Source organism: Pelmatolapia mariae, linkage group LG18 (genome assembly GCF_036321145.2).
Source record: "Pelmatolapia mariae isolate MD_Pm_ZW linkage group LG18, Pm_UMD_F_2, whole genome shotgun sequence".
In the NCBI taxonomy this organism is placed as follows: domain Eukaryota; kingdom Metazoa; phylum Chordata; class Actinopteri; order Cichliformes; family Cichlidae; genus Pelmatolapia; species Pelmatolapia mariae.
This window is the reverse complement of record NC_086243.1, coordinates 18,044,903-18,071,901: the sequence shown is the minus strand read 5'-3', so window position 1 is coordinate 18,071,901 and position 26,999 is coordinate 18,044,903. Positions and strand designations below refer to the sequence as shown.

At 38.1% G+C, this 26,999-nt stretch overlaps 1 protein-coding gene across 2 annotated transcripts in view; it reads left to right on the top strand.

Annotated features, from left to right (window-relative positions):
- The first annotated feature begins 1,474 nt into the window (after nt 1–1,474).
- LOC134616351 (adenylate cyclase type 1-like) overlaps nt 1,475–26,999 on the top strand; it is a 36,646-nt gene continuing 11,121 nt past the window's right edge. For both annotated transcript variants that reach the window (XM_063461180.1, XM_063461179.1), the window contains exons 1-5: nt 1,475–2,860; nt 5,936–6,085; nt 6,348–6,466; nt 15,718–15,829; nt 26,002–26,129. In XM_063461180.1, the coding sequence (XP_063317250.1) occupies nt 2,252–2,860; nt 5,936–6,085; nt 6,348–6,466; nt 15,718–15,829; nt 26,002–26,129 (1,118 nt within the window). In that variant the 5' untranslated portion in view covers nt 1,475–2,251. The remainder of the gene's footprint in view (nt 2,861–5,935; nt 6,086–6,347; nt 6,467–15,717; nt 15,830–26,001; nt 26,130–26,999) is intronic.

Sequence of the window (26,999 nt, the reverse complement as noted above, 5' to 3'; positions counted from 1 at the left end):
GATGAGAGCTGGCAGAGTGTGACCATACACTTAAACCTGAAGCCATCAAAAGCAGAGAGAATAACACATTTAAACCGCATGATGGCTCTGCTCTCATCCTTCAGTATACTTGGCTGCAAACAGGACAGGAGGTCCTCTTGGAATACTGCAATCCTTCAATGAGATGCAAAGAGATCCGTACAAATCTGTGTCAGACAAAATAAATATTTGGAAACCTGCACATGCAGCTACACAAACAGCATGGATGTGCTGATTTTGGTCTTTTGTTGAGCGCACAGTTTGGCATTCGCCTCAAAAGACTGTGGCTATGCCATGCAACACTGAAAAACTGCAGCCCTAGCTATTGTGATTAATTTAGGAGGTGCCACACAAGGAATATTGAAAAATTGATTAAGGCAATGACATAAAATCGGTGCCACTTTAATTACACTCTAGTCAGGAGACTGTAAATGATGCCACCGTTTTCTCTCATTTACAGATCACCTGTGTGAGAGACGGAAGCTGACAGCCGACACACAGCAATGTGAATGTTTTTTTTTATATGTGGCAGCTAATAAAAGCTCAGTAAAAAGGGAGTAAAAGCCTTGTAGATAAGACAGATTATCAGTGTAAAAGCAATGTGTCCTACATCTGGTGTCCCATATCTTCCTCTCAGAGCAGCAGGGACAGATAACACAGACATGAGCCTGGCAGGTCCCCAAGAGGGAAAGGTGAACTCTATTGTTATGCAGACAGCTGTTTGTTCATTTAGTGTGACAGCAAGCAGGCTTGTTTAAGATTTCTCTTTAGCTAAAGTTTAGCCTAGTTCAGTTTTAGTCTGTGTCAAGTTTGACTCGGTAATCAACAAAACCTGATTAAACCCGAATATTCTATATCATCAATTTCCAGGTGACATTTTCCAAACCTTTTTGGATTTCAGAAGCTTGAGCTAGTGATTCTAATTATTTTTTAACTAATGACCAAACATATCAGCTCCAACACCTCATCTTTTTACCACAAATTGTCTACTTCCATGTTGCTGGTAGCACAAGTCTTTTTTAAAACATTGTTTCCATTTTTGTCTCAGAATTTAGTAGGCTGCCAAATACTTTACTTCTCTGTTTCTATTTTCGCCCCATCCCTTTCACTCTCTCCATCTACCTGTCACACTGTATATAGCTGTGCTGGATCAGTGAAAGCTAGAACACTAACAGCTGAGAGAGAGAGAGACACACACACATAGTGAGAGCTAGGGAGGTGGAACAGAAGGCATGTGAGTGTCCTGGTAGCATGGTAGAGTGCTGGACTTTGGCACTGGCCATCAATCTGTCACTTTCTTACATCCTCTCTGGTACCGACGGGTCATGGCAATGGCAGCCTGTGACGGATGACTAATCTTCCCCTGGTAATGAATGAGACACCACCCCCCTGAATGCCAAAAGAGTGCTGATTGTGAGGGTGGCTGCCTCATGGCAATACAGGAGTCTTATTATGAATGCTATGCAATCATGTTACTCTGTGTCTGTGCCAACCAAACGCAGTAGCTCCCAGTTTATGAGAGTATAGTCGTGTCTCGAACACAGTGACGTGCGGTAGCGCTATTAATTGCGCTTCTTTCTCTCATCTTCTGTGCTTGTGTGTGAGGGAATTAGGCAGAGGAAGGGAGCGCGTAAATGAATCAGAGCATAGTAAAAGTCACTGCACGGGCTTTAACGGTGGAAACACGTCGTGTGCAGGTGGAAAAAGGAGACGTTGCTGTTAAGGATGATGCATGTGCTGTTCTGTCAGGCTGAAGGGGAGCTCTGTAGCCGCGCTAGTCAAATCGTCTTGACTGCGTGTGTTGAGTAGCTGAGACCTGTCTTATCTTCACCTCATAATGCGCAGGCGTGATCCTATCTGAGCCCCGCAAAAAAAAGAAAAGAAAAAAAGCTGTTACCGTCACAAGTAGACGACGTGCTCTTCAGTGGTGCTCAAGCGAACGCTGAATTCTTATTATAATAATTTTTTTTAGTAGGCTACATGTATATGGCACATCGCCTGGAACACTGCTGAAAAATGAAGATTTGCTTGCCAGCTAATCTTTCCGGACAGCACAGTCCAACCTGTGGATAGTGCCGAGCGCGTCTGTGGCCACCGGCCAGTCTCCTCCGCTATCTGGGACGCTCTGCCTTGAGTCTGTTGTGCGCGTCTTTTTACGTTTGCATCCCGGGGTCTGTGTCGGCTCGGGATCCGCTGTTCTGTTTAAGCTAAGCTGTGAGCAGGTATTCAGTTTATGAATGGCACTGACATGGAGGAAATACCGTTTCAGAAAGTCAAAACCAGGCGGAAGAGAAGTCACTGTCCACCGGGTGTCCCTTTGACCACCATCGTATGCGAGGACGAGTTCGACTGCAAAGAACTCGAGTCTCTCTTCCAGAACTACAACCTGAAACTGGAGCAGACGTCCACTCTCAAAGCCCTGGCCGTGCTCATATTCTTGTCCTCGACGCTGGCTGTGGTGGAGTTGCTGTCCGGCCCCAGCATCACCATCTCCAAGGGGTCCCATCCGGTCCACTGTGTCATCTTCGTGTCCCTGTTCATTGTAACTAATGTCAAGTACCTGCAAGTGACTCAGCTCCAACAGATTGTTAACCTGACGCTGCTCTTCGGGTTTACTTTCTCCTTCCTTTGCTGTCCCTTCTCCCTGGGCGCCATGGGGCTAGAGCCCCCGACGTCCCCGGAGCAAGGCATGTGGCAGCTCATCCTGGTCACCTTCGTCGCCTATGCGCTGCTACCTGTACGGACGCTTTTGGCTGTTGTGTTTGGAATAATGGTGTCCATCTCGCATTTGATTGTGACTGCCACTTCCGTCACAGTGAAAACACAAAAACTATGGAGAACAGTAAGTACATGTTGCACATAATTATGGTGCCTCTAATACTTGGTAACCTTGGCGCTTATATTATTATGCGCGTGAATATAATAATCTATTCGTATGAGCTACACACTCCTGGAGTAGCCCGTATTAGGATATGAAGCTCAGGTAGAGAGAAGCAATTTAGATGTCAGTTCAGCACCAAGGATAGCTCCATGTGGTAAGACTTGATGGGCTTTGCTTAGGTTTTAATCAAATCCGGCAAAACAATAACACGATCAAGACAAGTTAGAGCATGTTTGCTCTCATAAGAGAAAAAATGTTGAGAATTTGTAGCTTTATCTTGGTGGTATGTAGTGGAAGTGAATGTAACGGTGACTATCTGTTCACATAAATTTTCTCCCTCTTCCACACAAATTCCATGCATGTAACACATTTATAATATTTAGTGGTGCTAAGCTACTGTATATTATAGTGTGGTGAAACCAAGACTTCCCTGCAGGCACCCTGGTTTAAAAATATATAGTAAAGCAAAACAGTCTACGACTGTTTTCTATGGGATATGATTCAATCCCAAAGGAGCAGGTCAGGAATGAAGAACTAGAGTGACATCCTCCAAGCACCAGAAGTAGGGCAAATTGGAGGGACAAGCACACACACACATAAACACACACCCACACACACACAGAGGAAGACCACTTTGACTACTCTACATATGCTTCAGTTAAGAAATAGGGCAAAGTCATGCATGTCATTGCAGAGCCGGAATAGAAATTGGTACAACGCTCTCTGGAAATGTATAGCTTTTGTACCTTTTCCTGTCACAGTCAGACCCATATGCTCACATTCCTGGCTGTCATCAGCTGTGGGAAAAGAAGATATGTCACATCAGTCAAAACCTACCAGGGGTATAATGGAACATGTCTGCCTACGTGCAACATATGACACGAATATTGGGCATTTCTTGGAAGTGAAACTGAGATTCTGTCGTTTCATCGTGCTCCCAAATGATGACAGCCTATTTACAGAGCTTTGTTTTCCTGTATGTAGGCTATGCGGTACCTGCATAGCCATGTGAAGGACACTGCTAGCTGTACTACCGGAGATAGCTAATCCATTAAGCTTAGAGATGAGCTGTGTGGCATGACCCTGCACAGTCCAGGCTTGCAACAACCACCCACCTAGGTCCCAAGCACTCAGCCTACGGTTGTGTCCACTTCTACATGAAATACCTTATTACTAAAGCAAGTGTTGACTATAATTTCAAATGTACGTTATTGTAGGGCCTCTTTTGTCTCATCATGCATCAGGTCCTTTTAGTAGCATAATTTATTCATTGTTGGTAGTTTAAATACCATAAAATGTTAAATGGGGTTAAATGGGTTTATAGCCTTACCTGTCTAGATAAAGCTTAGATTACGAAAACAATAAAACTAAAAATAGGTACTTTATTAGACCCCATTGAAAGAAATGACAAAAATATAATTGTAAATAAACTCAGCAATCATTGGCATTTTTACTTATTAACTTATTGCTACTACTATTAATATGAAGTACAACAGCAAAAAAAAAAAAAAACCTAAAGAAAAGGGGAGGAAAAAGCATTGCAAATAAATACCTTGTATTGTATGGCCCTCTGTATTCAGTGAATACCTGTATACATCATAATGAGACACCTTGGAATTAATCATGTCGCCGAATAAAAGTTAATGTACTCCTTTTATTTGTTTATTGCATCGTAAAAATTTGAAGATCTTCATTACTGCCAGTGAATGGGTACAACAGCCGAGAATGAAAGATTTTGTTGCTAGTGCAGTTAGGTCAATAATGAGCACACTGCGTTTAACACAACAGAGAAGCTCAAGAGTATTTTACACCAATTAACTCTGATGTCCACATTTATTCACTCCAGGCTATAAAGTTACTTGAGCATCGTTTGAACATGCTGATCCTTGCCAACAGTGCTGCCAAGCACAAAGCCAGACTTCTACTGCCAAAAACAGCATTCTCAAGGCAATCCGTTATTCATTGCTCTGGGAAATGTGCCTGTCTGTGGCAGTAAAAGTTTCTTAAAATTTTACAAGAAGTGGATACATCATTTCAAAATATGTCAGTGTGTTCATGATGCTTAGTTAAACATATAAGCTATATTTTAATAAAGTATAAGGTGTTTTGGGGTAACATTTCTTAAAGTCAAATAAGCTCCATCACTAAGTTCTACAACAGAAAATACTAATGGTGAATGAGGATATGAGTTAACATATTTATTTTCATCAATATATTGTGTATTTATTACCTGCAGTGACTGCTTGCTAGTCTACACATCACAGGCAATCGCAGAACTGTGTCAAGTAACTCAGCCAGCCTCAACCAAGCAATAGAAATTATTAAAAACAGTCATGCTGCTGTGTGTCTATTATAAGAGATGTCACAGATTTTCTCATAGAAAATATTGAATAAAAAATTATATATTTTAAAAATATCCAGATAAATTAATTAACTGGTATAACACCCTTAAACTGCCATTCAGCCTGTTTAGGGTAGTGAAACTCCAGTTTCAGGTCCTTGAAAGCAGGGGTAACAAAATCTGGCAAACATCCGCATGTATATATGTAGTTATATGAATGCCATGGATACTTTAATCAGTGTAGTGTATAGGCTGCTTGTTTTTTCTAATTTATTGTTATTGAGCTTTGATTTTAAGTATTATGATGTTTTTCTTTAACCATTAGCTTTGGCTATATACACATCAGTTCATGCAGCTTAGTGTTATAGTTCTGTGCTTGTCCCTTTTAAATAAAGTAAGAAATTGAAATAAATTACTTCCTGTGCTGCATTGTGCATCAATGCACACAAACAAATGCACAAAGATGCCAAATGACAAAACATATTTCACATTTGATTATTTACCATACATCCAATATATGAAAATATACATGGAAATACATTTTTCATTGATCATAACAACACATGTATAAATATTTGATCTAACTAAAGTGATGTAAATATTTCCTAATGGTTTCTTAAATATTTTGTCTTCACTAATGTACCAGAGAAGTAATAGTGTGTAATGTGCGTGTGTGTGTGTGTGTGTGTTTGCAGTTGGTTGCCAACACAGTACTGTTCACCAGTGTCAACCTGTCAGGGCTGTTTGTACGCATCCTAACAGAACGAGCCCAGAGGAAGGCCTTCCTGCAGGCTCGCAACTGCATCGAAGAAAGACTCCGCATGGAGGATGAGAACGAAAAACAGGTATAGGCACCTTTTTTTACTGCACAAACTATGTGTAAAATTGGATGCCTACCCCCGCCGCCCCATGCCTCAAGTCATTTCACCACATTATTCATTTCTGTTAGATTTCATGCCTTTTTGTCTAGCATATTTCTTATCACCGCCAACACTTTGCCCTATGATAACTTTGCCGCTTTCGACTGTATAAATGACTTACTTTATCTTTTTTCCCCTCTCTTGCTCTGTTTCTCACACACAAATGCACACACACACATATTCTCAGGAGCGCCTGCTAATGAGTCTGTTGCCCAGGAATGTAGCTATGGAGATGAAGGAGGATTTCCTGAAGCCCCCAGAAAGGATCTTTCACAAAATCTATATCCAGCGTCATGACAATGTCAGGTAGGACCCTATCATCAAGGCAACACAGCTGCGAACCTTTCCTAGAGACATTTGTGAATTAAATAAAACCTTTCCATTTTAAAACAGTCATTTAGAGATTAGTATACTCATAAGAGATTCAATGCTAAGAAAAACTAAATAACTTGACCAAAAATGTCCAGAGGAACAACGAGGGCTATAGAATGTTGAGGTGGTGTTTATGTTTACACTGAAGCCTTACTTGTATTTTTAAATTGTCCAGGTAACACTGGTGACCTGGAAAAAGATGATGTTGCAATTTCTACTTAAAGTTTTGTGCAAAAAGTTCCAAGTACTCATTCAAACAGTTCTGTTTGTGGTATTTATTATATTACTGCATTTTTACATATGGCAGTTCACATCACTAAGGAGCATTTTAGTGTTCCAGCGTGTTACTGCTTTCACAGCTTCATATGCTGGATAACTTAATCTGAAGTAACTAATTATATTTTAATGCAGAAATCTATAAAGTAACTATAACTCCTTCTAAACGTAATAATTCGCTTTGAAGTATGAAATTAATTTACATTTTATTTACTTAAATTTTCTTTTAAATAATCTGATTATTTGTTAAGCACAGTGCTTGGATATTATTTATTATATATAACTTCTGCACTTTTCTTCCTCACTCTGTAGTTAGTTATGTCTGACCTTTAACCTTTGATTAGAAATGACTAAATATGTGTGTTTGAGAGTATGATTTTCACTGCTTCATTCTGTGGGGGGAAAAAAAACCCAAAACTTGATGTTCTGCATTCTCATTTTCATTACCCATTTTGGTATGCCTCGGCAACTGTATTGCTACCTTTCCCATTTCATGCTCTAGCATTTCCTTGTTACCGTTTCTTATCTTTTTCACTTCCTCCTTTCCTCTGTGTTCTCAGAGCAGCAGGGAGGCTTGAGGAGGAGAGTTTGCTTAGCCTTAGGATTAAGTTGCTACAGGGGATTAAATGCAATGGAGACCAAATTCTTGTTGCATAACACTTTGCCAGTGTGTGTGTGTGTGTGTGTGTGCGCGCGCTTTTGTGTGTGCTTTTGTGTGTGCATGCTGGTTAAATATGGACAGATCTCAGTGGAGCTCTGCTGATTGCTTTTGTGCCTTGAACTTCTTCAGATAGCTCCACCCTTTGAGAGTGATCTGGACTGGATGCAGGCATGATTTATGTGATTTGGAGGGCTGTAATTAGAAACTAAACTGTGTGCAGCACAGTTTATGCAGTTTTATTTATTATGTTTTGAGACTGTGGCTAGTGTCTTATTAAAACTAAGCCAGAGGGATATTGTAGTAATAGTCAACAGCCAACCTGTGACCCTGAATTGATAAGCTGTTAAAAAAACGGATGGATGGATGGATGGATGGATATTGTAGTTATCAGCCACTAAAAAAGAATATATTTAAGTATTATTTAACACAATACAAGTTGTATTATAGAACCATAGAGGTATACATTTGCAGTAAGTACAGTATACACAAACAGAATATTAACTTACATAAACTTACAGTAATTCACATTCTTTTCAAGGTCAGTGATTTGTCAAGTCATTTTAATAAATTACCCTTTTTATTTTTATTTAGTGATAAATTATGATCAGACATTAATACTGCCTACCTCTTGATCAAAGAGCCATCAGATTTATTAGCATTTAGCATTTAATTAAATATTTCTACCACTCTTTGTTTTTCCATATGTAACATTTCCATAGAGTTGACATTTTCCTTTATCCTCCCTGTATGGAGGATCAAAAGTGCCAAAATGAAACCAACAAATACATCTTTGGATAGTTTATCAAATGTGTCATGAATCAAAGTTATAAACAGGTAATTTATTAACACAAAGTTAATTAAATACATCATTAATTAATGAAAACATAAATTCATCATAATTTAGAACATATTTATTTATTTCACCATTGAATTAATTATTATTTAATGGTTCCTGATCAACAGACCTTAACATTTGATTAGCTATCCTGCAAGTCAAGACAGATCTTTCCCAGATAAAGGATACATGCAGTATCACAGTCAGTTGGTGGTGGTGTGGATTTAAGACAGACAGGTATCCCAGAATGCTTATAAACCTAAAAATCACAATGGTGGAGGAAAACACCCCAAACTGTAAGTAAAATATGAAATACTGTTTCTGTGTCCATCTACAAGAAAAAAAAAAAGATAATTATATCTGCATTCATTTTTCATTCATTATTTGTCACTGAGAAGTGAGAGTTATGTATACATTGAGAGATCTGCCGAGCAGTCTGTTGAATTATCAGTAATATTTAATGAACTAGCATACAGCTTTTACCAACCTTTCCCAAATCAGCCCATTGTTTAACCCTTTAAAGCCGGTCGGAGCGGGCACGCTCCGTTTTGCGTAACTATTTTTAAATCCCTGTAGAACCGGACCCACGTAAGCTAGCGCAATAATTTTTTTTGCATATGAAACCGGAGGAGTTGTACTTACATCTTATGCCATCAGCTTGTCCTAGGTCACGGTTTCCTTCCACATATAGCTTTGCAAAATTGCATAAAAAGCACTTGCAGCAACAAAAACATAATATTCCAGAATCACACTTTGCCGATCCGATCAGCTGTTCATAACACTTCCTACATTGAAATAGACTTCAGCGTGAACTATAGCATGTCCGCCATTACCTGCCCGAAACCGAAAGTGATGTCTTTTTCGCGGAAAATGTAGTTTTTTACTTATAGGCCTTATAAGCCTATACTGGTGTTTTTAAAAGTCATGTTAGACTTCATGCTTTTCTGAATGGTTTCTGGGATGCTTAGAACTCAAATTGCACTGCTGGAAATAGTTTATTTTGATGCACATGCTGTTTTCTTTGCAAATTTGCATTATATGATTTATTTTTCTGCAGTATATAAAAAATGGTGTATCTCAAAAATAAAACTATGAAGACACTCAAAATAAATTTCCTGTTGTTGTAAACTATTTTTTGCAGCTTTTTTGTATTTAAAGTTTTGAGGGATAAACCTCTTAAATTTCTCTAAGTAGAAATATATGTTAAAAAAAACAAACAAAACGATTTTCAATTTTTTTGTAGTTTATTGCACTTTTTTGCAATTTATGTAGTTACTATGGACTCAATGCATACATATTATTAAAATTTGGGCTATAACAATTGTATTGATGTATAGCAACTTGAAATTCTCCCAAAAATGGCACTACAGCATGTAAAAATATAAAGCAAGTTCTGGCGGACTTGGTACTATGGTAGGTCTTAAAGGGTTAAAAAAAAAATCACCTAAATGGGCCTTTTATGAGCATTTATGAGCAAATGTATTTTAAAACAACACAGGTAATTAGGACTATTGTGCTATTTGTATTGTAAATATTAATCGTAAGGGTAAAAAGACAGTAAAGGACAGAGTTAAAACGAACTGTTGTTATCAAGTATACTGCTGTCTCACTGTAAGCTGTGCTTTTCCATCCAACCATCCCATCTAACCTTAAGTGTACTTGCCAAGCAAGTATGCAACTACAAACTCTGTATTTGGAACTAAGAAACACCCACTGAAAGAATCGACTACGGACCAAAGTAATGGTTCTAGCTATGGCAGGATTTGCCACACACTGGCTTTGAGGTTGACAGATACAATAAATACATGATGCACTGCACTGCAGGAACTATGAAATAATTAATTAAATACTGAAATGTTTAAATATGTTTAAAATGAAATTAATTGATAATCAAATGAATTAATGAATGAATTCATGATTTAACAGTTTACTTATTTCTTTTATTTTGGCACTTTTAAGCTTCCAGATTCCCTCACCCCAAACACACACACACACACGCGCGCACACACACACACACACACACACACACACACACACACACACACACACACACACACACACACACACACACACACACACACACACACACACACACACAGAGATACTGTTAATACAAAATCCTTATTAAGACAAATGTCTCCAGTTTGTAAAACAGATACAAAGTTGCTCATCTGACATTATAACTAATGATTCTTAGAAAAACAGCACGTGAGAAGAATCCAAGGAACATTGTCTTGCAATAAATGACTTTGCTGTAAGAGGACTTTTTAGGTCACCAATTAGAAGTTTTTGATGATGGGAAGTTTGAAGGTGCTCACTCACACCGAAGAAACTACAGTTTATTATTGCAAAATTTGTTGTAAGCATATTTCCCACTCCTCTGGGTTCACCCCTTTATTGGTCCAGCATCAGCACATCCACTGCCCACATGCTGTATCTCCAGATGGACCCATCCAAAATTAAACCTTGAGTTTTCACGTGGCTAGTGGCTTCCGCTTTGTGATTAAATTGATATCACGTCATGCCATAAAGCAGTAATGACTCCCAGGGGGAGAAATAAGAGATTAGCATAATTAGGGCAATAATTCTCTTCAAATATGTGCCATTGGAGAGAAAATGATGAAAGAGTGTGTGAGAAGGATTGGATTAGACAATATTACATATAAAAGTTGCAGTTACCACAGGAGTAATTGTTTGTAAGTTGCTTATTTAGGTCAATTTTAGCACTTTGCTGTGTAGATGTAGATCTAGAGTTTTTTGAACTCAGTCAATGTGATGTGGTTCTGTAGGTTTTGGTAAAAGAGAGTTATAGCTGTTGATGGACATTTTAAATCAGACAGTTTGCAACCCAGGAGTAGCTAGCTAATTTAAAACTGAATGTGTTCAAAATGTCAAAACTTAACAAATATTTGGCAACATGTAGTGGTCCAATAATTACAGAACATATGTATGTTGTGACTGTAGCATCTCTCAGTACAAATTCATACATTTTGTACACTGAGACTAAATGTATGACACGTATTGTAGATATATTACAAAAAAAGAGATCTAAATCAGGATGTCTTCTGATTAGAATTCAATAAATTGTTCCCCAGCTCCTCCAATCTGCATGCAGAAGTACCCTTAGGCAAGATAGTGAATAAAAAAAAAATGCTGCAGCTACATAGACAAAAAAAATTTGATACTTAAAAAGTGCACAAAATAAAAGGAAGGACTGTGTTAATGCATCTTTGTGTGTGTGAATGAATGTGATTTGTTTTGCTTATTCAGCCCATTTACTGCACTCTGTATATTTATATTTTTCTTTTGATTTAGGTTGCTTGTCCATGCAGATGTACAAGGGTTACAAACTTCAGTGTAATTATCCTAGTTAATACATAATTGGATTTACGTGCCTTTATGGTGTGCTAAGTGGAACACGTTCCTCACATTTTTCTGAACTGAGTATGCAGTTCTTCGTGCAAACAACATTTAGCTTATTCTAACTGCACCATCATATCTTTAACCACAACACACGTTAGCAAATATATTAGATATTAGCAAATATCTTTATATCAGTAATGTTGTATGGTTTTATATGTGTATTGTTTGTTGACTATAAAAAGGTCTAGCATTCTGATTTAAGCACTTTTCTGTTTTGTTTTTGCAAGTAAGTGCACTGTGTCCTAAATGACCTGGACTTTGAACAGAACACAGGATTCATGCTCTGTGCATCAGTGCATGTGAGTTTTAAGATAATGGTGTGTGTGTGTGTGTGTGTGTGTGTGTGTGTGTGTGTGTGTGTGTGTGTGTGTGTGTGTGTGTGTGCGTGTGTGTGTGTGTGTGTGTGTGTGTGTGTGGATGAAAGAAGGTAAAAAAAATTAATAAGTGACTGTAGCCAAGGATCACATGAGGTTATGAGTCATTAGGACTATGCAATCAATGGGATGCTTTGTGCACCACATCATGGCTGATTCATACACAGACACTCATAGGGGCCACAGTAATATATTCTTCATATTTCCTTATATTTTTCAGGAAATATATGTGTGTGTTTTGAATATTAGTTACCATAACAAGGACCATCTAAATAAAAGGGGTATTGAAAGCAAGGAGACGTGTGCTCCAGGCAGACAGTTCAAAAATAGACATCAAATAATTAACATTTTTGTGTACTCAGCCTCCGCTTATAATACTCATTAGTGCATGTGTAAAGATGCTCGTAAATGAGTGATGATCATGATAATAATAGCGTGGTTTGCAGCCTCTGTCACTCAACTGTTCTGTTCCACTTGTGTTTGTGGTGTCGTTTAAATTGAAACATAATAGTGACTTAAAGGTTTAAAAAGCAGGTCACTGAATCAAGTGAGAATTCGAATCCTTGAGTAAAGTGTTGATTTTCACTCAGCTTTTCTACATTTCACTCCTTTGAAGGCGCCAAAAATGAAAGGAATAAAGGTGAAAATTCTTGCAAACAACTTAACTTTTAAGTGTTATTCAAAACTACTTGCATGAAAAATTACAACTGTTTTGGCTTGGAACTGAGCTCAAGTATGAAACAAAATTAGCTGTGTTAGGTTGAGGAATTAAATAACTGGGCATGTGTTGTGTAGGCTGATCACTCTAAATCAATTTGGTTCTTATCCACCTTTTTCTTCAGTTGTTCTGTAATTCACTGCAAAAATTCCTCTGCTGGAAACACCTCTCTGTTCATCAAAATTTGGCCTATAACTTCACCAAGCCCTTGACCACTCGTTCTAACTTACCTTTAAGCTGCCTTTGTGTCTGTCCTTTCTCATATGTGGCGCACAGCAGGAAATATTCAGTGGTTTCAGTGGGTGTGCTCTTGCTAGAGGTGAATGCATAGTTATGTTATATATCATGCATAGAAGAAGCATAGAAGAATTCTGTGATTCATTGCATATATATATTTTTTATATATATTATCATGGTTGATACATGAACATTTTAAAAGTAATGCAGAGATGGGAGAAACACCCTTCATTGCATAGTTTTTCCACTAGAGGGCTTTCTTCAAATTACCTGTTGGCAATGTATGTATTTGGAAATTCACAAACATAACAATCAGCTAGTCATTTGTCTTTATTAGGCAAATATCATAATAAAAACATGTTTTATATCCAAATTTGTGCCAACACACTGGACTGGGAAATGAATCAAGCATAGCATTCAACTGCTAAAACTTTTTTATGTTCAGCAATGTTAGTAAATGACAAGAAAAAATAATAATAATGTCTTTTACTATTTTGTTCTTCCTTTTGTAAAACAGAAAAGCTGAAAATTCGTGGATCACAACAATCATTATATTTTAGCATTATCATCTACTGTAACCAGTAGATATTTATTCTTAGTAATGTGATTACAAATCTAGATTAAATGTAACTGATACTCAAACCTGCCCTTTGCTCAGGTTAGTTCTCTTTAGAGTTTTAGTAAATTCAAGTTGAAGTGTTTACACTAACATGGTATTTAACATTGCAAGTATTTGTCAGCCCCAGATGGTTGCCAATTAAAACAGTAACACAAACTGAGTCCGCTGCCCCTCATTATGGTGACATCTGTGAGACAGCAAGATGACATTTAGCAGCTCTCTCTCTCAGAGATCCAGCACTCTGTCACTTTGTGAAAACTCAAGCCTACATGAAAGCAACAGTCTGCCATCAGTATGAGATGCAGACATGCTGGTTGTTCGGGACAGTTAGTATTCGGTGACTGATCGAGTTCACACTCTTCACTGCCACATAGAACTCATTGCGAACACTTTTCATCACAGAGTTCTTTGGGGTATCTGGTCAAGCTATATTAAAATATTAATGTGCACAACAGGATGTTAAACTCGTCACACTTTTGGAAAACAAAAATATAATCTGAAATAATTCTATGTCAGTTCTCTGACAGGGGACGTTTTGCCTATACACACAGGATGGACCTACCATTTGAACTACTATAGTGTTAATACAGAATATTTTGCGTTTTTCTTTTTTAACCAAAGGGGCAGCAGGGCTGGTTTTAACCTGAACCATCCATCTAAGCCATCAGGCTACTAAACTTGTATCTCACTTACAAAGTCAAAACAAGTAGGCTATGCTAACTACCTTACACTATGGAAATAAGTGCTATCTTTCATGACTCCTCTCACATTTTACCTGTTCAGTGTTATTATTGTCCAGGATTAGATAAAGACTGGGCCAGCTAAGTAAAGTAAGCTGTCTCTCTTTTCTGGGTCCAGTTGTGGTGCCAAAAATCAGGATTAGACTGCTCGATGATTAAAATCACAACACAGGTGGAATTATAGTTGTGGTTAGGACGCAAACCACACAAAGGGCAGAAAAAGCAACGACTGACATTATTAGTCTCACCCTAGCTCATTGGTTTTCAAACTGTATCTGGCATACATTAATTCAAATGCAAAAAATAAATTTCACTCCCACCAAGCAAGTAATTTTTTTATAAATTGGCAAACAATAAAAATGAGTTTAGAATAGAGTTTTTCTGTGAAATAAAATCACAATAGCATAAAAAATAAAAAAATAAACTCTGGGCATCTAATCCACTGGCACTATAACTCACTAGGTGACCTCTATGACACTCTGTTACGTGGTCTGGCCAGTCATGGGGTGAGAGGCAGGAAATGCCTTGGACAGGTGGACAACACAGAGAGACAGACAGCCATTAAAGATCCAATTCACACTCGACAGAATCATTAAAAAAAAAAGTCAGCCACAGGGAGAACAAACAAACTGCACACAGAAAGGCCTCACCCTAATAACATAATATTAATATAATAATTTATATTTGATTTCTTTAGAAAACTGTTTAAAACTGATTCACATTTTGAATTCAATCCACACATTAAAAACACCCAAAATGTGTTTTCAGCAAAAATGAGCCACTGAATCAGCTGACCTCAGGAAGGTTATTCCAATTCACTGACAATATCCAGAAGAGCAAGTGAAACTTAGATGGCTTATTTTGGGTAAAACAAATGCCAGACATGTCAGTTCAGGCACTTTCAGTCCTATATGCAGCCTGTCAAAAGGGAATACCAGTACTCTTGATGGCTGCATTATATCCTAGAATGTCTCCTCTGTGATCCTCGTGAGAATGCTCTTGCTTCTATTTTGAGTGGCTCTGCTTGACTGCGCTGCCAGTCAGTTAGAGAATGGGGCAGGCTCTCTCTCTCTATTTATCTACCTATGTATCTATCTATCTCTATATATCTATCTAGACTTAATTAATTTAAATATTGCTTGCATCATTCCAAAGCAATACTCAAACTGATTTTAAAAAGTCATTTTAAGCACATTTCTTGGAGCTAATCTGATCAGGCTATTATTCTTGTTTCATTGATGCAGTTTGCTGTGATTAATTTCCTACATTGACTCAGATTGTTCTTTCCTTTGTCTTTTACAGCATCCTGTTTGCAGATATTGTTGGCTTCACCAGCCTGGCCTCTCAGTGTACAGCCCAGGAACTGGTTAAACTATTAAATGAACTGTTTGGAAAATTTGATGAGCTTGCCACGGTGAGTCAGTCTCCCTTCCTTGAAGACATATCCCTCACTTGCAGCCACTGTTGACATTGTTACAAAGTGGCTTTTTCTCTGTGTGCACACTTTCGCCACACTACGACACAACTATAGTGTATTGTTGTGAGCATGTGGGTTGTTTGTGCGTATATGTGTGTGTGTGTGTGTGTGTGTGTGTGTGTGTGTACTGCTTTGGCCACAAGCTGTTGGCACATTCCACTAGCTTAGCATGATGTCACTATGAATATTGGAAGCCCATATGATGCTTAATATGATTATCCAGTGCTTCATTTTGAGGAAGAGTTGACAGACCTCTTTAATCTGAGCCAGATTTACCCAGGGCTAAATCTTGCATCCTCTCTGGTTGTTTGAATGAACAAAATGAATGAATTTAAAAGCAAAGTTGTACTGGTCACAGTTGCTCTTGGTTTGCATGTGAAAAAGGTTTCAGCCTACCCATCTGTCAATATTTCACTCTTTTTGATTTTGGTGCTGAAAATCCGCTCGGCTTTTGTCATTAAGTTTTACTGCCACAGTTAATCTATTTGCTTTCCTATTTCACACTATCAGCACAAAATCTTTTAGTCAAAACACTATGCATACTCTGAACACATGCTTCCAAAAAGGTATGATATCACCCCATCACCTGTCATGTAAATTTGGTTAAAAAATACTGGATGTTTGGTGAGGAGGTTGAGCCCCTGCAGATCACCCTGCCACAACCTTAGTAACATGTAATCTGGCCTCTGTTACTTACACTAGCCACATACCCTTGTCAAATCCATTAATCCACGGGATTACAACCAACCCCTTTTTTGCTTTCATAGAAGGTTTTACTTGGCTGTGTTGAGAGCTTGTGTTTTTAACTTGTTTGTTTACAGATTTAAATTTAGAACTGCCTAAAAAGAGAGCTCCATGCATTTGACTTATTGTCAAATAAATGTCATCGCCTTTCCAATGAATCTGTGTTCAGTTAGTTTCCCTTATTATTGTTGGTTTGAATTTCTGTTTTCATCCCATGGAAAGTTGCCGTTACTCTGCTATTTTATTAACAAAGTGATTCCTTGTTCTAAAACATACCAACTTGAAACGACGTGGCAGATACATTTTCATCACCCGCAGATTTTTGGCTAGAAGAAGTTATTTCTACATTCTATATCTAGAAGATGCCAGTTTTATTGCTGTTGTGATTTTTGCTGTCTCACTCATTTACTTACAAATAACGTGAATGGGCTGATCATCTTTTGGCCACTTCCTGGGAGCCTCATGTTACACCGAAAGGTTGTCCCCAGCCATGAAGCTTGTCATCAAATGCCCTGACCCAAAACCTCGCTCGTACTGATCCACTTTGGCAGGAAGTGGCAAAGCCAGTGACTCATAGCTGTGGTCACTGTGGGCACGCAGACTCCTCTTGCTCCATACGAAGAGCGGGCGATGCCACATGGCCACCAGGCATCATCTCATAATACTATTCCAGCACCATCCCCACACCACCTGTCCACGCTTTGGACTTGTCAAGCTGCACGGGAAGTGGGCCAGGAACACAGTGTTCTCCTAAAGTGCTGTTGATGTATCAGACCAAGTCTTCTCTCTTCTCTCAAAAATTCTCAACACAAACGGAAATAAGGCATCAAATCTGAAGCACGCTTTATGAGAATGCCTATACTAACTGTAGTTTCATCTCCTTTTAACCAGAGGGAGCTTGGGAGTCTGAATTTTTATACCACATAAGCATTAGAGTGAAAGAAATACAATAAAATTTCAGCATGTCAGCTTTTTCACCACTTTTCAACTATGTCTTAAGATTATTTAGGACTAACATATACAGAAGTAATGGGATATCTCTGCTAGGAAGAGAGTGTAATTAAAAACGATAGCGGTGAGAATTGTTACATATTTTCTCAGAAAACGTGATAGGGAGTGGCACGCCTGTTTGGTGCTTTAAAGTTAAAGCTACACACTTGCATAACCATGAAAAAAAATTACATTAAAAAAATTACATTAAGCATCGATTTGCTTCCACTTGTCTAATTCAGGGCGGTGGTCTGGCTGGAGCCCATCACACCTGTCGCAGGTTGATGGGTGGGGTACACACAGGACTGGTCACCGTTCTGTTGCAGGGATAGTGCATAGAAATACACAACCATTCCAGATCCACTTCACACTTAGGTCCAATTTAGATTTACCAACATGTTTTTAGATTGTGGGCAGAAGTCATAGTCCCTGGAGAGAACCCACACAGACATGGGGAGGAACATGCACAACGAGAGCCCCCGGCCAGCTGCTCGATGATGAATTAAATGTCAAAATTGATCGTTTAATTTTTTTTAAACAACTGGAGGCTATACTCTTTAGTGTAATTTGATTGGGATGGACTTTTATATGTATGTCTGTCGATATCAAAGGTGGACGTACCTACCATGAATCACCCATTAGTTTCTGAAGTTTTGTTTTGAATCCTTTGAAGCCATCTTGGTTTCAAAAAAACAGGTGTGACAAAAAAAAAACAGTCTGACTGTGAAAGTGGTTGCATTCATTGGATTACGACCTGCAGCTAGCGAGCACACCACAGGAAATCCTCCGTTTTAAAACACAGTATGGTCAGTATTTACAAAATAAACTTTTGTTTTTATTCAGTATTACCTAAAAAGACTGACTGAGCCCATTAACTCATCCGGAAAGTGTTTACAGAGGTTAAGACAGAAACCTATAGCCTTCTATAGAACCAGAAGTCTTTTTGAAACCACAGCTATCGCCACCTGGTGGTCGAATAGAATGCAGGTTTAAGGCACAGGTTGACCACAGTGGCATTCATTTTTCTTGATGCTTGCTTCTTGCTGGATAAAGGGTGACGAGAACAGTGAGGCTGAACAAAACCATAAAGGAGAAAATCAGAATGTGTGGCCTAATAATGCCAAGACACCGGTGACAGTTTTCTCTGAGTCTGCAAGCAACACCTATAACTGTGACAGTGGTCTGGGTCCCTTCATACTGTACCAAGGGCTGCATGTAAATAAGCACTGCCCAGATGGTAAGAAAGTACAGTACATGTGTTGTCGCACAAGCTAATAGTAGTAATAAATAAATAATTTTTTTTTAAAGCTTCAGGTCCTGGATCAGGTCCAGATTTTAATTTTAAATTTGACGGTTTGACTGGAGCTGCTCTTGAAGTTACAGGTCAAGGTCAGAGACAAAAAAGCCTGTGTTTCTTGCGCTGTGTCGTATTAAGTTGGTGTGTCTGTTGGAGGGGGTAGGGGGGTAGCTTGAAAATTGAAGTTTACAGGAAACCCACTCACACTGATCAGTATTTGCTGTTTGATTCCCACCACCCACATGAGCACAAGCTGGGAGTAATTATAACTCTTCACCACCAGGCTGACTACCACTGTGACCAAAGACAAGAAGCGCATCTCAGGAAGGCTTTGAAACCTTATCGCTACTCAGACTTGGTGTTTGCTGAAGCTGTGAAAATACAACACACGATTGACACCCAGATTATTATTCCATACATAGCTGAAGTGATCAGATTTACTGTACTGTAGAAATCATCTAAACTTAGCTAGATTTTTTACAAATAATATAGAAAAAATATATATATATAGAGAGAGAAAGATTGACATTTGCAGTGGTTGTTTTTTAAGGACATGAAGAGATGAGGGACATTTATTTCAAAGACAAGAATGTCATTTGGCACACCAAATGGTCTTCTTGAGCCCCCCTCTCACTCTGTAAACACTTCCTCTCCCTGGCTGAGTTTCCAGCAATCTGTCCAGCACCCAAAACAACAGTTTCAACTGTGAGAGGAACTGAGATTAATTTATGGTTGTTATGGGTGCCATATAACATTAATAGCTCTGTACTGGTTGAGCTTTTGTGCCCGTATGCGTGCGTGTGTCGTGGCTGTTTCTGCGACAAAGTTTCACAAAGCTTTTCATTCTTGTCTCCCTTTTCTCTCCTCTTGCAACACCTCCCTGCATCACAGCTTTCAGACTCCTCCGCTCCTTGTTTCTCAGCTTTTTGATTGACATGCAGCAGCCTACTTCTCTCAACTCTGTCTTTTATGCCCCGTGGTTCTCCGCACTCTCTTCCTCTTTCATGTTTCCATTTTTAGGATGGCTCAGTGATGTATCTATCTTCTGTCTCTTACTTCCTTGACAAGTTATAGGTTCCTTTTCATTCACTCATACATGACTGTTAGAGCTTATAAAATAACCCTTTTCTGCATGTGCAGGTCATGAATGCATATGATTTGAATGATTGATTATGATTTTAAGAGGATAGCAGTTCACCTAGCTGACAAACAAATGGCTGTACGATTATTTCCTAGTTGAGTTATAATAGAATATCTGCAACTGGCTGAAGTGACTGAGTGATGACTCACCTAAGTATGCGTAACCTAAGATCCAACAATAACATACCTCAAAACCTGTTATTTTCTGAAAAAAAAAAAAACTTTAGAAATGCTGTCTGTACGCCAGTTAGTATGAGCCAAATACAACTGAATAAAATATTAGCCAAAAACTGGATTATTCTTAAATGGAGCACAGGAACTTGTCACTGCCCACATGATGACAGCTGCCTGCCAGAACGGAAAATCTGGGTGTAGACACAATTAAATAACACTGTTTGGGTTTGTCCCATGAGCAGATGCAAGGATTGCTGTCGAGTCCTGCTGCTTCCCTCAGACTCCTGTGCGCTAAACCCAAACCAAACAAGCCAGCATGGGCTCTTGACGTAGGAGAAAGTGGGAAAAAGTGTTTCTGTTTCAAGAAAAAAAAATCACAATTAAGGTTTCTATTGCAGTTTTAACAAAAGCTAAACTTGCATAATACCTGAAACACAGCATGGTGTAGATTTAACAGGAGGGTCAAAATATAGCAGGATGAAGCTGAGATTTTGTGAGGTTTTGTGATTTTTCTCACACTGTCTATAATAAATCTTTTAGTTGTCTCATTATCTCTGGTTTTAAACAAAGCAATACCACTTATAGAAATGTTTTTCTACTCTCCAGGCCCACACGCGGATAATCCCACATTATCATCAGGGTTCTTTATCTGATTTGACAAAGCTCCCTCGAGAGCCACAAAATCATTGTGAAACTGTTGCACCCTCTTATATATGAAATCCGTGCATTACTTTATCTATATGTTTTTTTTAAAAACTTCTCAGCAGTTGGTCAAAATACAGAAAAGCTTAGCATTGTTATTATCATGTAGTTTAATAGTTATATATATGATTAGGATTACTCTATAATTGTTTTGTTTTAGTTCCTTGTAGAACTTCAGTTCTAGTTCAAGTTCACTTCCTGGGAATACTGTGACAAAATGTTATATAACCTCATTTTCAGTATCTCAGTAATGTATTTTTTGCTGTTAATCCACTTCATTATTTTAAATTTCTTAATGCAATAATTTCTAAGCTAGTCAGCACGTATTGTACTAGTTTACACATTTGCTTAACAGGCAAAATATCCCTGGTTCAGTGCCAGGAGGAGACACGAATCTGTCGGGGTCGCATCAGGGAGGTTATTTAGTGTGAAAAAAAAAGCCTGCCAAATCAAACATGCCAAGCTGCCTGCTGTGGTGACCTCTTCCCTTGAATAAGGGAGCAACTGAAAGTAGCTCTCTTGCTATCATTTTGACCTAAGGCCAGACAGAAAGCAAAAAGAAGCGAATGAATTAGGTAGGTCAAATAAAAGGAGGCTGTTTGCTACAAAATAAATGTAGTATCCTGTGAGCTGGATTTTAATTTAGTCCCATATATAATGGCTCTTACATTTTTTGTAATGATACTTCAGTGTTGTTTTCCCCAAAATAACTGATATCCTATGAGAATGGTCTTAATGTTGGTCTTAAAATGCTGCAGGAGACTTAGTGTCCAAAACTACATTAACTGCAACTCAGATACATTTCTTTCACCAATTTCTTTATGTTAATTAAAGAAAAACGTGTGTCCTGTTTCCAATTCTGATCAAACATTCAAAAACACCAATGCCATCTTTGAAAATAAACCAGTCTTGAAACGCCAAACAGTTGGTATTTGCCATATCTGTTAAATGCTTCACATCTACATTAATAGATTTCTTTCTTATGCCCACTCACTCCAGCCCACAAGGCTGAGTTGGGAGGAGGAAGTGTTGATATATTTTTCATTTGTTGTTGCACAGAAATTTAATTCAATCATTAAAAGAGCTGGTGGCTAAAAGGGAAACATCCACGCATATGAAGGAGATGGAAAAGCATTAACGGGGCAGGGGAAATATTGAGAGAACCTTCGTGGCACTCCTAAAGATTTTGCCAACCAGAGGTACCCCTGTAATAAATCACTCCCTGTATTGATGAAATGTTGACATGAAAAACTTTATATGCCAAAAAAAAGGAACATATGTAATGGCCTTGTGTAAAATGCATAAAACTGTTTGACTACTTCTAATTAGATGCTGCAAAAACATTGCAACTACCAATATGATCAACCACGGAGCACATTCAGGAACACGTGTGGGGAGGGGCATTTGTCTTACGTCCTTTCAGCCCCCAAAAGTTGCAGGAATGGAATCTTTAGCTCATTAACACAGCAGTGATATTTGTCTTCGTACCAAAGGCAAAGAACTGTGTGTACTGCTCTTTAGGGACTTGTAGGAAATTAAGAGATGAGCTGGCTCATCTTTTTGCTTCATAATCATTTATTGAATGTTCTGCTTCCCTGTATTTGTGTCTCTCCTTCCCTTTGTCTGTGTAGACTGAAATGTGTGCTAATTTACATTCCTGCAAGCATACAGTATGGCTGTAATATCTGCTAATACTACCACACAATAGTTCTGATTGCAGTGCTCAGTATAAATCCTAATCACATCAAGACATGGCAAAAAAGGTTATCTTAAAACTGCTTTTCTTTCTTTGTAAATGGAAGTAAGTGTCAAAATCTACCTAATGTTCTGTAACTAGTTACACTGATGACCACCCAGATTGCCCACAATGCTTCAGTCATATGACACTGGTAATCCTGCTTGGGTCTGAATCAGCTCCTAAGCCCTCACACTGCAGCTTAGCACAGGAAAAGTACAAAGTAGGAGACACTGTAAGCACCGGGGCTTTCCCCTGCTTCCTGTAGCTTCAGCTGTGTCTCACTATAGCCCCATCTGTTATTGCTCCACTTTGCCCAGAGTTAGGTTGAAGAGACCTCAGTGGCTCTGTTACAATATTTTTTTTTTTAAAAAAGTTCTTAGTGGGAGTCTTTACAGTGCTGCGCAAAAGTCTTGAGTCACCTCTAATTTCTTATTTCAAATAGTTTCCTTCCAAGGAGGCTTCCAAGGCTGCTTTCGCTACTCATTTTCAGACCTGGACCTGCTGAACATTTTCAGATGATTTTTATTTTTAAGCCACATTTCATTCACACACACAAACACAAAAGCTAACACATAAATGAACCAGTGTTGTGGCAAAACAAAGAAGACAGCTTGGCCACAAACCAGCTTTAAATCTTTAGGCACTCTGTTACTACGTGCCTCTCGCAAAACGCGTAATTTGTTCCCATTTCTTTAGTTGAATCTTTAAAAGGTGGTAAAGATAACAGAGGTTGACAGGCATCAAATAGTATTTTTGCACCGACAGGGTGATTTCTAAAGAGCTATCAATTGAAAGCTTGGCATAGCCCAGCATGGTGCACTGTGTGTAATAAAAAGATTTGGGGAAACTGAACAAGTTGAACGCTACTGTTTGCTGAATCCTAATCAGAAATGGTCTCAATTGAAACGTGGCTGTTTGAAGTCATCCTTAAGGAAGGGAAACAAAGAGAAAAGGCATCCCAGCTCGTACAAGAGCTGGACTGAAAATCAGTGGCAGCAATATATATATATATATATATATATATATATATATATATATATATATATATATATATATATATATATATATATATATATATATATATATATACATATATATATATATATATATACATATATATATATATATATATACTTCCAATAGTGTTAACATACTACAGGTCATGAACAAGATTTGTTTTTTTAATTTTCATTGTAAGTGGGCTAAAGCATTTAATTAAAAGTAGTCTAACATAAATGTAAATGCTGTAATTTGATTATTTTTATATACCATGTAACTTGGATGGATTCGACGCTGGCGTGACCACAGTGCACACGTCTGCTGTCGCTCACAGTGGTCCAAGGAACGCTCAGGGAGTTTGTGTGTTCGCTCAGACACGTGAAAAATTAGAGGGAACATTGGAAGTGAATATGCTAGGATTCAAAAAAACAAATTTTTTGGTGAAAGTTTCAAGAGTCCAGTAAAGGCTAGATCATGCTTCTTTCATAGTTGCTGTAGTAAATTCATGCTTTTTTTAATCAACTATATCAAGTGTCAAGAGCGACCAAGGCAGCAAAGGTTTATTGCAGTGCAAAAAAAGAAACCAGGAAGGCAGATAAAAACAGACCAAATTTAGAAAGCTATACATGTTATGTAGCACAATAATGTCATTTTATTTTCGTATCTAATTAAAATAGGTTATTTAAAATTTTAATCCTTATACAAATTAGTTGGTATTCTTTTGATTTTTAGTTCTATACATGGGACTTTAATTTAAGAGAAAATGTCTTTCACAGAGCAAAACTGCCAAGAGCCGCTCAGCACACTGCTACTGCATAGCACTCGGTCCTTTGTAGGTTTGTGTCTAAGAATATATTTTGTACAAACAGCCGCCATGCCACTGAGTACTTAAAAAGCATGACCACAGCAGGTAAACTTGCACAAGACAAAGAGCAGCCGCTAACGAGCCCTGGCTATCTTGCTGAATTTCACATGGCTCCCATGTTAAAAATAGAGCATCCGTCTTGTCATGTGCCCACCGATGTGCATAATTATGAGTCTTTGTGCTCTTCACATGCATGGCCAGCAATCCCATTACCTCCATGGAAACAATGAAGGGTTATGAGAAGGCACCCACGGTAACCTGGTCTCCCTGGTAAAATGAATGCCTGTTGCTCATATCCTGTAATAATGGGTTATATTTGTAAGCTGTTTTTTTCATGCCACTGCTCATTGTGTCTAAAGCGTGAGAGTGAATAGAGAGTGACTTACCTCATTCCCTAAAATGAAACTGATCCTTTAATATATCACAGCAATGTGGGAGCCATTTTTAGTACGAGTCCATATTTTTAACACTTTTAATGAGATACCGATAAAGAAGCACAAATATCTTTCTGTCTCAGTCTATTGATTTGTTTGGCCACAGAACTGTCTCGTATACACTGCACAGTCAGTCTCATCCTGTCTTCACAATCAGCTTTTAGATTTTAATGTATGATTAGCACGACCATGTCACTTTCGTGGTAAAAAGCTCTCTAATTTAAGTTGCAGGACCACGGCATAGGTGGTGTCGATACTGAATGAGCATCAGGCAATTTCTCTCAATAGCACAGAGGTTAAAATAGAGGGGAGAAAACTAAAAGCTGCTTAGCCAGCTAAGCATCTCAAAAAAGATATAGAGCCACCAAAACATAAACTTTTGTCTTGTGAAGTTCTGTTTTAAAGCCTCAACTTCACTATTTGGTTGTTTTTTGACCTTCTCACCATGCAGCACACCTTTGAAATGGTCGAAGACACTTAAGAACAAGCTAGAGGCATTGCCGGCCTGAGTTAACGAGGAGTTTCTGTAATGAATAGTTTATTAAATAATGTGATATTAAAAAAAGGCAGAGCTTTTATAACTGAAATGTGATCACATACTGAGTGATCATGTATTTTGACATAATTTAAATGTACTCAAATCTTATATTAACAATGTTACCATTGCAAGTCGTCAAGTCTGAAACCACCTGCATCATGAACCTAATCAATCTTGGAAACCGAGTAGCCTGAAGCTACACTTACAAATTAAACTGCTGGGTATGGATCACATTAATCAGTGTAAGGGAAAAATTATAATTGAATGACAGGTTGTTTCAGTCAAAGCATCCCTGCTCTTAGATGCCTCTCGTGTGACTTTGATTAAACTGGAGGAAAGTTGCTTTTTAAAGTGTGTTTTTTGTCAACATGACTAATTAATATTTTTTTTATATACTTTTAAAACTGCTGTAGCATCAGTTTGAATTTGTAAGTAAGGGTGATTTCTTTTCTTTAAAATTCTCCTTAAATTGTCTTTGTGACTGACAGGAGAACCACTGTCGCAGGATTAAGATTCTGGGAGATTGTTACTACTGTGTATCCGGACTGACACAACCCAAGACCGACCACGCCCACTGCTGTGTAGAAATGGGTCTCGATATGATTGACACCATAACGTGAGTCTCTTAAGCCTGTGGTTTTCATGTGTGACCCGAGAACACATTTACCCCTTCCAAACTCTGACACAAAAGTCTTCAAAAAAAATTCTCACCAGTGTTCAAAGTCGGGGGGGGGGGGGGTAAGCTTTAGGGGGGAAGTAATAGGCTATGTTTTTTTGCTTTTCTTTTTTAAATTTAATTGGAAAGTCGCTGTTTTCTTTGTATAGTTTGGAAGCGAAAAAGGATGCAAAAGAAAGTTAGAGACTGCGAAGCTCCAGAAGATTACATCAGATGCTTTCATGATTTGCCTGTAAGTCTGTTAATTAAGATTAAGATCAGATTTCTCCACCAACACTGATTAAATAAAAATGCCCAGCTTTTCAGTCTTTTTGTTCTCGGTCTATTTTGGTACGTTAGAGCAAAGCAGAGCATTTCTGAACAGCTTCTGGTCCTTGAAGACATCGTGACAGATTGTTATATCTATTTATAAAGGACATTTGTGGAAACAGCTTCTTAATTTTGGATGTGTGTATCACCTGCATTTGACCTCAATTATTTGTGATCTTAATGTTAATGAGATCGTTTGCTGAATGAATGAAATCAGTGCCGGGTGTACATTTCAAACCATGAAAGAGTTGGCAAATTAGTTGATGTAAACTTCTTTTTCTAATTACTATATGTATTCATATACAGTCATACATACATAAAATACATTGTTATTGTAACACTGTGTTTTTTGTGCTGTTTTAATGCTGTTTTTAATCGATTACATATAATCGATTGCACTTGGGAAAAATGTAGTCACATTATAGCTACACTGCCAATTACTTTAAAAGATGACAGTTAAAAATTATGGAAGTGTTTGATATTGAAATGGTCCAGATATCA